Here is a 14442-nt window from a genome sequence, read left to right on the forward strand (position 1 = left end):
GGGAAGGCTGTGCAGGGTCCTGCTATGTAGCACAATGCAATTATGGCCTGCTTCATGCCACAAGCCCTTTCCCTTCTGCCTGCAGCTTTAGGAGAAGGGGAACGATAGAGGGGAACGATAGAGCTCTGATGAGTGTGGACAGAGTGGTTACCAAGGTAGCGGTGTGATTTCCTGGAGGCCCCTTATTTCGAAATAACTCCATCTGCCTCAACTACACACATGCTATTCTGAAATAGCTATTTTGGAACAGGCATTATTCCTCGTAAAAGGGGGTAACAGAATCCAGAATAAGTCGTCTGTGATTTCAATGATATTTTGAAATAAAGGGCTTGCTGTGTAGATGCTCTCTATTATTTCAAAATAACGCTACTGTGTAGATGTGCCCTAAGAAACCAAACCTAAGAAACCCAAGGGTGGCTAGGAATGCAATCAATACATCATAGAGAGAAGGGAATAGTAAAGGAAGAATTGATTTCTAAGTGTCAGGGGGGACGAGTCAGGTGACTAGAGGAGTTGGAAAAAGCCACTGAGCAGAGACAGTATGTTTGGGGAGAAGAGCTCTAAATGGGGCCTGGATTAACCCAGATAGTCTCTGTCCCTCCCTGAATGTCACCAGCTGCTATTGAGGGAACACGACCCTGAACTGGTGCTGGCAGGAATTTGAATAAGGAATTGATTTAATTTTGAAGTGATTTAAAAAAAATCACTCTTAATAGTCATGTGAAATAGAACATTCTGTATTTGTTTCTTCAGTCAGTCTTAAGATGCACTGTCAATCAATTTCACATTAAAAGTGCAATTGGAGACAATGGCTATTTGGACAAATCTCTCCAAAGTGAGAAAGTTAAAAGAAAAAGCTGTGTTCTTGATTTGGTCCTTTTGGGAACCACAAATACAACTCTCTATGGGCTTTGAAGTGTCCTACCCCCAAAAAAATGACAATAAAGTAAATAAGAGGGAAAAAAATACATTATCAGAAAGAACCATTCTACCAAATTACAGAGTGAAAATGTAAAGTAAACCATATTCTGAAGCAAGCCAATTTGCCATGGCACTTTATTTTCTACAGAAGATTACTCCAAAAAAAATGTTTTCACACTTGGAGGGAAATTGTACATCAGGCCTATAAAGCATCAAGTGTTGTCTCAAGTTTCATTGTTCTCAGCCAGGAGTCAGTGCAACTCCTGGTTGGACAGAAATGTGACCTTCACAAATCTACTAGATCAATGCACTGAGCCTTCCTCATTACCACGTGCTACATGATCATGACAAGTAAGTGAAGAATTTACTTGTTCTTTCTTCAGAATAGAATGAAAATTTACACAGCAAGGTGAGTATGGAGAATATATTCAAGATGCAGGTGTGTATATCACAAGGCCAGAGCTGTCTGAGGGATTTATATTTAGCACTTCTGAACATAATACAACTTTCATCATACACAGTATTTACAAATGCACTTTAGTGAGATGTCATGGGGACTCAACTTTCAAAGCCAAAGCAGGAGTTATCATTTGTAATCAGTTTTAAATGTAAGCATTAAGATTCTGGGTGTTCGAGTACAAGGTTCTCATGCTACAGTATGTCATCTAGCTCCAGTAACCCATAGCAGAAACTGGAGTATGGTCTGCCTTGCACTCTAAGACCCGCAAACTAATACAATTGCTGCCTTCATATTCTTACCTCTAGATACCTCATTTGATCCAATGGTGGGAGTCTGAGGTAATTAAATCACCCATTTTACCAGCTTTCAATAGTATAGCCATGATACAGAAGAGTAGCACTAGCTCAGTGGCATGGCAAGAAAAATTCTCCCCCCTGACTTCTCACCTTTTCATGACTCTACCATCATCTGTGAATACTCGTACATTCTTCATTTTGCTGTACAATCATCGCTGCCTCAAAACACCCTCACCTCTGAAGGGATCCTCTCTCCAAAGACCAGAGTAGAGCCAATACTGGTTTGCATGGCTGGGAAGAATCTTATTTTATAGTGTTTCCAGGCACTGCTGCAATCTACTTACTCTTTCTTTCTTGGAGTAAGAGAAGTAGCACTAAGGGTACGTCTAGACTACCGCGTTTTGTCGACGGAAGTTTTGTCGACAGATACTGTCGACCAAACTTCCGTCGACAATTTGCGTCCAGACACATGGAGTTCTGTCGACAAAGCAAGCCACTTTGTCGACAGAACTCCGTAGTCTGGACGCAGAGTTACAGGCAATAACACCTTCTGTCGACAGAGTTCTGTCGACAGAAAGTGTTATGCCTCGTAAAATGAGATATACCAGCGTCGACAAAACCACGGAGTTCTGTCGACGTTATGTCGACAGAACTCCGCGGTAGTGTAGACGCTGGTATTGTTTTGTCGACAAAAGTCCACTTTTGTCGACAAAACTAGGTAGTCTAGACACACCCTAAGTCTTGACATCTAGCAGACCTCTCTAGCATGAACTGGAACAGCAGCCACGTATACAGAAGGGTCAGCAAGTCAGTAAATGTGAGGGGTGAAAATAGCTCATGACTTGAAAGTCATGTCTGTTGTGTTGCAAAAAAATGGCAATGCTCTCAAGAGAGGATCTAACTCTCTTGTCCTTCTGCACTAACTGAATAGTATGCGAGCTTTCCTTCCCACAAAGAACTTATCACATCTGCCGTCGTTAAAACTGTATTGCCCCATTCTTTAAACACTCCCATTAATCCTCTGATGTATAGTTAAAGTAAGAAGAGAACCCATCCCTGGGTTTCATGCTGCAGTTGCACTCCTCTACCTTAACAACTATCTTCTATAAGCCTTTCGCTGCATGTCTGCTGCCCAATGAACAACTGAGCTGCCACAACCATGACTGTGATTGGAAACACAAAGGTCCCACGTGGGCTAACATGCACATAACTGAGAGAGTAGTGGGTACAGTTGCAACTTTGGTTTGGCAAATTAGTAAAGCCATTCGCAGATTCCAAACAAGTGGCACTAGGAACAGAACTCACCCCTTCTCTTCCACCAGCATTTTAAAACATCAAAAAATACTTATTTATTCCCCCGCCACAGTACCTGAACATACAGGAGTTTTATTCTGTACAGAAGAGCCACTGATGGGTTTGCCATCAGGAGTGACACACCAACAGTATCCGGTGTAGGTATGGCATTGCACCTGTTTGGGAAAGGAAAGAGCAATGACTGAGACGTACCATTTCTCAAAGTATCCTTCACAATGCCCTTCTATCTTTGCTTTTGTGCCTCATTGCTTACCCAGCACCTTAAAAGTGAACCTCAGCTTGGAAGGCCCATCCTTTCATCATGGGAGTTTGTGAATAAGAAAGGCTTTTTCAGTTTTGGCAGACACTGGTTTGGACAATCATGGTGGTACTTGTTAGAATAAATGAGATGAAACTTTTGCCAACCCAGTTCACCTGTCTCCAGATCAGGACTTTAAGCAACTGTCAGAATCTCCTCTGAAAACATTTTATCTATCGTGTGGCATTACTGCCCACTCTGCCCCATCATTTAGCTCATATTTATTCATGCCACCATTTTACTTACCATTCTCCACACCTATAAATGGATATGACTGGTGTTTGTACTAGCCCTCTCGATTACAGTGGGTTAACCCTATCTCCTTTAGCCGTAGACCCAATGTCACAATGAGTGGCAGATGTTTGTGAGCACAGCTGTTTTTCCAGTCACAGGACAAAGTGATAGTATGCCTTGTTTTGGAATTACCATTTCTGCAGCTGAATCTGAACACTCCATTTTCCGCACCTTAGCATTCCAGCTCAATGGATAAGAACAATTATAATATGTTTGCATTTGTGTGTGGCCATGGATTCTAAAGCTACCAGCATGATATCCCTAGTAATGTCAGTGTGGGACATTGGTCAGGTGGCAGGTAGGGTTGCCAGATGGTTTAACCAATAATACCGAACGCACACACAACACGGCCCCTTTAAGAAATGCTTTTGAGGCTTTTTGGCCCTAACAGGCTGCTGACAGCAGTCTGCCATCTTGTCTTCCTGCTCCGGGCCAGACAGCTCCTTTGCGGAACCAGCTAAGCACCCGAGATTTTTGACTCCTGGCCAGCGGGGTTGGGAAAATTAGAAAATACCAGACATTTTAGGTGTCCGGTATTTTCTGAATTTTTTTTTTTTTTTTTAAAGCAGCCAGAAGGTGAAAATACCAGACTGTCCGGGTCAATACCGGACACCTGGAAATCCTAGTGGCAGCACAACTCTTACTACATTAAACTAAACCATTCCAGATTTTCATGGAGGAGTCAGTAGCTGGCTGGAGGTCAACAAATCTTTTCACTTAACATTACAGGCAAGCAAGAGATGCCACAAGTGGCTGCTATGCCATTTGCACTGCACTAAAAGGCAGCATTTGAACTCCAATCACACTTTCAACACTGGCTAGATTTGTATAGGAGTACTTCCAGTAACACAGTGGTGGGCATCTATTCACAGTACATCTCTGTAAACTTAGAGAAGGCTCCTTACACCCAGTTCTGCAATGAGATTGGCCTAAGGAGGGCTGGACTCTGCCTGTCCATCTCTTTTTCAAGACTTCTAAGTAACATTCCCATCAGTCCTCTCCATGTCTGGTGGGACAGTGGTACTAACCACCTATTGCACATCCCTCATTAGGGGTCACTTCAGACTCAGGGTATTTGCAGTCCAAGAGCTGGACCCAATTCTCTAAGATAGCCAAGTTTGTTCAGAGATTATGATGAGCTTTTAAAAGGTTTTGCATATTTTATATTAAATGTGATCTATCAGCAAGTATAAGCCCAGCACTGTGTGTTTGTCTTGGGTTATAGTAACTTACAAGGCAATCATTTTGCCTCAAACCAAATCCACATCTAGAGGCCAAAATCAACAGTACGTATATGCGCAGATGCACACACATTTCTCGTCACTGTTCTTGCCATTTGCACACTTGCACTATTATTCCTTCCAGATACATCATGGAACAGATTGCATTTATGGTGTATTTGAGTAATGAACAATTCATTGCTTTTTAGTAATGATTCTTGTGAATGCTCAGACTAGAGAAAAAAAATGTTAAAGTATAAAGGAACGGTTTTTCAATGTATTTTATGTTTATTTTGGTAACCACATTTTTCAGACACACACACACACACACACACACACACACACACACACTCACAAAATTGTGCTGGTGTAAAGAGCACCCCCAGTAAAAATCTTGTCCGATAATTAGACTTACTGAGATTGGGATTTTAAATCTGTCAGAGCGCGTTACATATAGTCAATGACATTTTCTTTTGCAAGGCAATATTGGCAGAGCTCTTATTTCAGAGATGGCTAGCATATACTACAGCATTATCGTATGGTTTCTTCACTCAGTGGCTGTGTCTAGACTGCATCCCCTTTTCCGTAAAAGGGATGCAAATTAGACACATCGCAATTGCAAATGAAGCAGGGATTTAAATCCCCCCCGCTTCATTTGCATAAACATGGCTGCCGCTTTTTTCCGGCTCTGAGCTTTGCCAGAAAAAAGCACCAGTCTAGACACGGATCTTTCGGAAAATAAAGCCTTTTCCGAAAGATCCCTTATTCCTCTTAAAATAAGGAATAAGGGATCTTTCGGAAAAGGCTTTATTTTCCGAAAGATCCGTGTCTAGACTGGCGCTTTTTTCCGGCAAAGCTCCAAGCCGGAAAAAAGTGGCAGACATGTTTATGCAAATGAAGCGGGGGGGGGATATAAATCCCCGCTTCATTTGCAATTGCGATGTGTCTAATTTGCATCCCTTTTACGGATAAGGGATGCAGTCTAGACACAGCCAGTAGGTATAATAAGGGATTTACAACACTTTGTGCTCTTTGCTTTAACTACACAATTCACTTTTATTCTTGTTATATACATAAAATTGCGGGTGCGCAATGTGCTTTCTGGGAAGTACAGCATATCTGAATATATGCAATATCTGGAACAATTGGGCAACACGGTGTTGCACATGTAATTTAGATCACATGGCATTTTTTCAGCCAGTCAGTTTAGAAAAATATTTAAGTGGATTTTTTGTTTTACTACAATTAACACAAAAACACTGACTATAGAATGGTATTCTATAAGCTGTTTGTTGGCATTCATGTGGGGCAACTGAATTATTCAAAGGTGAGTTATACCCAAATGTGCTGATAAAACTCCCTGACACACAATCATGCAACCTTTGTACGTTACATACATTAGAGGAATTTTTCAAACTGATTCCACTTTTCGTAACCATCTACCTGTAAAGTCAAGTAGCTTAGTGGCTATGAGCTAGGCCATACCCAGAAATCAAGGCCTGATCTAACCTCCATAGACCGCAGTGGAGAGACCAGATTGCTTGAACAGGCTTTGGCTCGGGTCCTGCATAAACACAGAAAAAGAATGAACAGGACCTCCGTCTATGGCCTTGTCAACTTCCCTATGCATGAAAAGGAAGCAGCCATCACATCAACTAGTCCATGCCCCTTGTTCCCATTACTCTTCTAGATTTCTATTTTCTTTCCTCTTCCACTCCTATTTTCCAGGCAGATAAGGGCTCCTTGTGCTGGCAGAAGTGCTGTATGATGCCTCAGAGCTGTATGGCCAACTCCAAATATTCAGAAAAATGTCAGGCCCCACAAATATTCTGAGAATTAGAAGTTGGGGTTCATTTCCTTGTCTTCTGTTTGATTTTTTTGTGATCCCAGGGACACATTTTCAAGCTTTTCTCTACAATCACGAAAACCAGAAAATTTCAGGAGGCAGGGCTTGAAGTATGCCCCCCAAAATCGTAAGCCTCGTGATATAAAATCTCAAAAGCTTGCAACATTGCATCGCACTGCTCCTCCATCATTATACACTGAAAAGCTTCCTGCTGCTGCACTGAGACTATGTGTGATGCTCAATGGCTCACAAGAGACGATACTGGGATCATCTATGCTTCGTCTTTTATCCCCTCCAGCATAGGGCTCAGACAACTACCCAGGAAAATGAGAACAGACAAAACCTACCTAAACTAGCTTTTGTTCAAGTCATAACATTCGGAGATTAAGGTCCAGAACACTAGATTTGACCACAGAATATTTAGAAGTCAGAACAGTGCTGTTCCAACAACCAAAGAGAAATTATGAGCCTGGAAGAATGTAACCAATCTCATTCTCATCTTATATTTCTATACTTAGTATTTACAGAAAAAGTAAGATAATAGATGTTCTAGCACTACTTCCAATAGCAGATAATTGGAAAAGTTAGTTTCTGAGGTCCACTTCACCCCAATCAAACCAGATGATAGTTGGAAAGATTTATGTAGGCCTCACATCTCAGCAATGTTGAGAATTCTTGGCATTTCCACACAGTTGTGTGCCTTCCAAATAGTATCTGAACTTTTGATGCTTATTTAAATCTAATCCATAGCTTCATGATTTACCCATAACTGTCCTCACCCTGCACAATGGCCAGACTATACAACATGGTTAGTCAGAAAAAAACATTAACATTTCATAGTAACTCTGCCTTAATCAAAAAGTTTCGCTTTTTTTTAAGTGCTAGTTTGTGGGAGTGGCGGAGAAGGAAAGAACTGATGCCTTATGTCACAGGTCTCTTTGTGGAAATCCGGAATTGAATTTAGGTGTCATCCTCCTATAAATGTTTAATATCATCTACTTTTATTGATAACATTTTAAGTTCCGCTCCTTTTTGCTCCCCTCAGTCTTGAAAACCAACAGTTATTGGGAACAGCAATGGACCCTGGTCTGTCTCATGCATAGGCAACAAAATCATTAGTTAAGTTCCAGTCTTCGTTACTGGTGAAGACGCAGGAGTCAAAGACACAGCTAGACTGTCAGAACCCACTGTGAATCTGTCTGAACATTTTAAGTTATAAACCTCAAGCATATATGAGGATATGAAATGACTGAGAAGGAAGTGATTGAACCCAACAATATTTTTACAAGTTTTCAGAACAAATTAAATTTTAGAAAAGAAACCTACGCCTACTGGACTTAAGTCATTAGGCAAGAAGAAGCTATCTCTATTCTTCAGGAGTAAGGGATGTGCCATCTCCATTATGCTTCGATTGAAGAATGAAAAGCAGAAATGATGCATCCAAAAATTGCTTTATCATTGTCACCGAATTAATTAAAAAGTGCTACATTGGCTCCCTCTATTCCCCCCACCCCACCCAACCATACAATATGTGAAATCAAACAGAAGCTAACACTCAAGCCATAGGAACCATGAATAAACGCCTGCCCTTGTCAAATTCATTAGAATATGAAAACATTAAAACTGTAGTCACTGGCAGACTCCTCTGCCTCTTAATTCTTGTCCAGATAATGAAGTTATTGTTGTGGTCTCTTCAATACCACACTGGAGTTGCCAGAATGAGATTCCAAACCATTCCAAAATCTTTTAACAAGCTGGCTGGATCACACCGTTACAATGATTTGACAAGAGAACCAAGGGTTTGTTTTCCAGAAGATAGCCTGGAAATGGCAGAGAAGTTAGTTGTACGTGCCCGTGTGAAGTAGATATTAGGGGGCTAAACAGTAGCTGGATTAGCTTCAACCCATCTTTTTGGGGTTAGGGAAAACAAACTTCTTATAAGAAGCACTAGGGTGCCTGATATAGAACTGGAACAGCTCTGAGCAGCACTGCACCAAATATCTCAACAATGTTCAGACTACACAATAACTGCTGTTCAGACAGGGTGTTTGATAACTAATTCGTATCCAATGGCAGATTAGAAACAAAAAACAAACACTTCCTGATTCCTTCAGTAATACAGAAGGGCAGGGAGCAGAGGCAAGAAAAACATTCCTTTTACATTCAGAACAACATTTCCTCAAGAAAAGAAAAACAATTTTAGTTTTTAGAGCCCAGTGCAAAGGCAGGGAATGTACAGTGGAACTACTCCATACATGCAGCATACATGCCCTCCGTCCCCACACACACTGTGCCAGTTCCATTCAAATGTAGCTAACAGATACTGTAAAAACAGTTAAGATGATCTAAACAGTACGCAGATTTCTAAAGCCAGAAAGGACTATTCAATTTAATCTAACCTCCTGTGTAACCCAGGCCATAATCCCTCATCCAGAAATGTCTGGATTAAGACCATAACTTCTGTTTGCACTACAGCATTCCTTTTAGAAAGACAAAGTCTCTATTTATAGCCTTCAAGTGGTGGAAAACCCTCAACATACTAAGTGGTTCTAATTGTTACTCTTTTTAAATGAATTGCACCTTATTTCTGGACTGAATATTATATAGCTTCAATTTCTCATCATTGGCTCTCATTATGCTTTTTTCTGCTGGATTAGAGAGCATCAGAAATTCTTCCCTATGCAGATACTTCGAGACAGACATCTAACCCACCTTTAATCTTCTTTTGGGAGAACTGCAGATATTGAACACAAGTCTTTCATTAGGAGGAATGTTTTGCAGACTTCATATGATTCTTATAGCTCTTTCACATCTTTTGCAACTTTTTCCAACATCCTTTTTTAAACCACAAAACTCGTGACAAAACCACTGCCACTTTTCCTATACGGTGCATACCAAACTGGAGTAGGGAATACAAAACTTGTGAGCACAGGGAGATCTTTAGTCTTTGGTTTGCTTCAGGAAATGCCTCGTGTGGCATGCTCTACTGGCAATTCTAAAGAAACAATCTTTCAGAAAGGCTCCAAAATTGGGGCTCAGTCCTAGTGAGAGGTTGAACATTCTCTGCTCCCCCAGAAGTCACTGGGAACAGAGGATACTCATTTAGTATGAACTGATCAATACCTTGCAGAATTGCAGTCTAGAATCTTGACATTTCAAAGGGAAATGAATCAGAGCTGGCAGGAATAAGCAACGTGCAGAAGTCCTGCCAGAAAGTCTAATTTGGTAAGGAATTAAATTACCATGAGGGACCCCGTTACAAAGCAATGTTCTATTAAATCAGCCTTATAGAGGTGGATGTTAAGAGTGTCTCAGCCTGTTTAACGTGAGCAAAAAAGACATTCCTGACAATCAGCAGCAGTGTAATTACCACGTCTCAGGTTATTTTAAGAAAAGCACATGTGAAGCACTAGATTTAAGAGCACACGCTGTACCACAGCAGGCTGGTAAGACCACTGCGCCAGCAGTTGCTTCTTGGAATGAAGAAATTCCAAGTGAAGTAAGGCACTGGGAAAAAAAATGCTGCTCTTCTAGGATTGGTGTCAACCACATTTATGCCAACTTGCAAAGGAAAGGGACTGAACTTTGACAGTGGAAGCAAGAGGGACAAAACGAAACATGCCACAGAAAGCTACATGGGGTCATGCATCCAGAGCAGCAATGAGATTATTAACGTTCCCTTTGGTTTGTCCATAAAGGATTTTGTTTAAGCCTTAAGCCATCTTTTCTGCAAACCTGCTTGAGGGAAAACTATGAAGAATGCAATTCTCCCTGAGCCCATGGCAACAAGCCCTATGGCACTGAACTGCAAAAAAGTACAGCTTACCCAGTACAGTCTGTATTATTTAGGAAGATCAGATCACAGCAGGTTAAATACAGCTTGAAAACAAATGGCATTTATGCAAAATACACTAACAAAAAAGAACATACTGGAAATAGGAACCACTTTAAAGGTAACATGCAACTTAACATTAATTCTCAGCTGCATGCAATTAATTAATGGCAGATGAAATCCAATGTTGATAAATATAACGTAACACATATTGAAAAACAATCCCAACTATCCATATAAAAATGGAGTCTAAGCTAGCTGTTACCACTCGAGAGAGATCTTGAAGTCATTGTGGATAGCCAAAGATTTTAATTTAGTATCCATTTATTGTGTGGTGTCATTAATCAATACAGCCATACTACATGCATTAATTGTATGTAAGAATTGATTTGTAGGATAATAGAAGTAGAAGACTGATCAACGGATTTAGAGCAACTATGCAGCAGACATGGGTAAGACAAGCTGAAATGCAAGAATCTGGAGACTGAGGCCTGCAAGATACTAGTTTAGCTATTTCAGGCCTTAAAGAGACAAAGAAATAACCTGAGAATTATGGGAAAAGAGGTACCAAGTGGTAATATTGTCAAAGTTCTACTCTGAACTCTGAAGGTTAAATTATAAAATGCTGTAACAACAAATATTGTCTCCAACAAGCACGTTAACCCTAAGATAAAGGTGATACATCAACCTTAACCAGAACCTACACAGCCTATAGAATTGGAGTACCTTGTGTTTCTAGGGAACAGAGACAAATAAGAAAGGGAATTAACACGTTCATGTACATGTGAAGAATGTAGGTACAGACAGAATTAGATTATAAAAAAGGTGCCTAGAGTAGGAAAACGGAGTTTCCTATGGGAAACTCCATCATGAATCAGTCCATGAGAGTGCTAACAGACTTTAACACTATCTGGGACACTATTATGTCTGTAGTTATAACTGGTACATCTCTTTATTTGGAATTGTATATGCTGTGACATTTATGATTTTGTTGGTAACTTAATAAAACTAAGATACATGTTCTTGTAATTGCACCTGTTATTTGCCTATGGTTTCATGTATTCCTGTGGGCTTTAAATACAGAGCAGAGAACTCTGTTGAACTTGAGTCTAGCCATGAGAAATGAGCCAACTGAAGTACAGGAAGTCCCCGAGTTACGCAGATCCGACTTACGTCGGATCCGCAGTTACGAACGGGGCCATTCCTCTCCCTGGTCTCCAGCAGACCAGGGAGAGGAAGCAAAGCGGCGGAACACGTGGGCAGCGGACACGGCTGTCCGCTGCCCACGTGCTCCGAGGCTTGGCTCTGCTTTGCCCCCCCCCCCCGTCCTCCTGGTCTGCAGACCGGGGGGGAGGGGGGGGGGCAAAGCAGAGCCAAGCCGCGGAGCGCCCGGCCAGCTGACAGCCCGGACGCGTCTGGGCTGTCAGCTGATCGTGCGCTCCGCGGCTTGGCTCTGCTTTGCCCCCCCCCCCGCCCCCCCGTCCCCCTGGTCTGCAGACCAGGGGGACGGGGGCAAAGCAGAGCCAAGCCGCGGAGCGCGTGATCAGCTGACAGCCCAGACGTGTCTGGGCTGTCAGCTGGCCGGGCGCTCCGTGGCTTGGCTCTGCTTTGCCCCCCGCCTCGTCCCCCTGGTCTGCAGACCAGGGGGACGGGGGGGGGGGGGGGGCAAAGCAGAGCCAAGCAGAGCCAAGCCGCGGAGCGCGCGGTCAGCTGACAGCCGACGCGTCTGGGCTGTCAGCTGGCCGGGCGCTCCGCGGCTTGGCTCTGCTTTGCGCTCCCCCTCCCCCCCCGGTCTGCAGACCAGAGAGACGGGGGGGGCAAAGCAGAGCAAAGCCACGGAGCACACGGGCAGCGGACAGCCACGGCGTGTCTGGGCTGTCCCGCTGCCCCCGTGCTCCATGGCTTTGCTCCGGACACCTGTGGTACAGCAGCTGGGGCGCTGCCAGTTGGTCCCGTAGCGCCACTCTGGGCGCTACTGGACCAACCGGGCAGCACCCCAGCTGTTCTGCCCCAGGCGTCCTGATTCAGCCACTGCTGGTCAGATTCAGCAGCGGCTGAATCAGGACGCCTGGGGCAGAGCAGCTTGGGTGCTGCTGGGTTGGTCCAGTAGCGCTGAGGAGCGGCGGCGCTACTGGACCAACCCAGCAGCACCCCAGCTGCTCTGCCCCAGGCGTCCCCAAGTCAGCCGCTGCTGAAACTGACCAGTGGCTGACTACGGGAAGCCCCTGCCCCGGGCTTCCTGGAATCAGCCGCTGATCAGTTTCAGCAGCAGCTGACTTGGGGATGCCTGGGGTTCTTAAGTTGAATCTGTATGTAAGTCAGAACTGGCGTCCAGATTCAGCCGCTGTTGAAACTGATCAGTTTCAGCAGCGGCTGAATCTGGACGCCAGTTCTGACTTACATACAGATTCAACTTAAGAACAAACCTACAATCCCTATCTTGTACGTAACCCGGGGACTGCCTGTATAATTAATTATTTTTATTGCTCCTACACATTGTCCAGATGTAGGCTTTTATTCTATTTAATATTAATGTTAGGAACCACTGGGAAAGGGATAGACAAGATGACAGTAAGGCTGTGTCTACACTGGGCCACTTATCAGCCGCTTTTCCAGAATAAGCTGCGAGCTGTCTACACTGGCCCTTGAATTTCCGGAAAAGCAACGATGCTCTACTGTACAAAATCAGCCGCTATTCCGGAAAATCTATTCTGCTCCCGCTCGGGCATAAGTCCTTATTCTGGAACACTGTTCCAGAAAAGGGCCAGTGTAGACAGCCCAGTAGTCTTTTCTGGAAAAGCGCGTCTACATTGGCCACAGACGCTTTTCCGGAAAAAGGGCTTTTCCGGAAAAGCAGCCTGCCAATGTAGACGCTCCTTTTCCGGAAAAACTGAAAGCGGAATAGTATTCTGTTTTAAGCATTTCCGGAAATTCATGCCAGTGTAGACACAGCCCAAATATCATAATACCAATATATAAATCCACGGTATGCCCACACCTTGAATACTGCATGTAATTCTGGTCACCCTCTCTCATATAAAAGCTGTGTTGGAAATGGAAAAGGTACAGAGGAAGCACAACAAAAATTATTAGCAGGATGGAACAGCTTCCATGTGGGAGAAATTTAAAAGATTGGGATTCTTCAGCTTGGAAAAGAACAACTAAAGCAGGATATGCTAGTGGTCTATAAAGTCACAAAAGTTGTGGAGAAAGTGCATAAGGAAGTGTTATTTACCTCTTCATACAAACAGATGAACCAAAGGACATCCAACAAAGTTAACAGGCTGACAGTTTAAAACAAACAAAAGGAAGTACTCCTTCACACAATGCATAGTTACCCTGTGGAACTCGTTGCTAGGGGAGTTTGTGAAGACCACGGTTTAACTGGGTTCAAAAAAGAATTCAATTAATGAAAGATAGATCTATCAATGGCTATTGGCAAAGACAGTCGGGGATGGAACCCCATTCTCTGGGGCTACGTCTACACTGGCCCCTTTTCCGGAAGGGGCATGTAAATTTCACTAGTCGTCGTAGGGAAATCCGCGGGGGATTTAAATATCCCCCGCGGCATTTAAATAAAAATGTCCGCCGCTTTTTTCCGGCTTTTAAAAAAGCCGGAAAAGAGCGTCTAGACTGGCCCCGATCCTCCGGAAAAAGTGCCCTTTTCCGGAGGCTCTTATTCCTACTTTGAAGTAAGAGCCTCCGGAAAAGGGCACTTTTTCCGGAGGATCGGGGCCAGTCTAGACGCTCTTTTCCGGCTTTTTTAAAAGCCGGAAAAAAGCGGCGGACATTTTTATTTAAATGCCGCGGGGGATATTTAAATCCCCCGCGGATTTCCCTACGACGACTAGTGAAATTTACATGCCCCTTCCGGAAAAGGGGCCAGTGTAGACGTAGCCTGGGTGTCCTAAGCCTCTAGCAGCCAGAAGCTGGGGATGGACAAAAAGAGATGGATCATTCA

At 43.2% G+C, this 14442-nt stretch overlaps 1 protein-coding gene across 6 annotated transcripts in view; it reads right to left on the reverse strand.

Annotated features, from left to right (window-relative positions):
* SMOC1 (SPARC related modular calcium binding 1) overlaps positions 1-14442 on the reverse strand; it is a 180652-nt gene that overhangs the window by 90852 nt on the left and 75358 nt on the right. For all 6 annotated transcript variants that reach the window (XM_075927322.1, XM_075927321.1, XM_075927320.1 and 3 more), the window contains one exon: positions 3047-3146. In XM_075927322.1, the coding sequence (XP_075783437.1) occupies positions 3047-3146 (100 nt within the window). The remainder of the gene's footprint in view (positions 1-3046; positions 3147-14442) is intronic.

Source organism: Pelodiscus sinensis, chromosome 4, assembly GCF_049634645.1.
Source record: "Pelodiscus sinensis isolate JC-2024 chromosome 4, ASM4963464v1, whole genome shotgun sequence".
Lineage (NCBI taxonomy): Eukaryota > Metazoa > Chordata > Testudines > Trionychidae > Pelodiscus > Pelodiscus sinensis.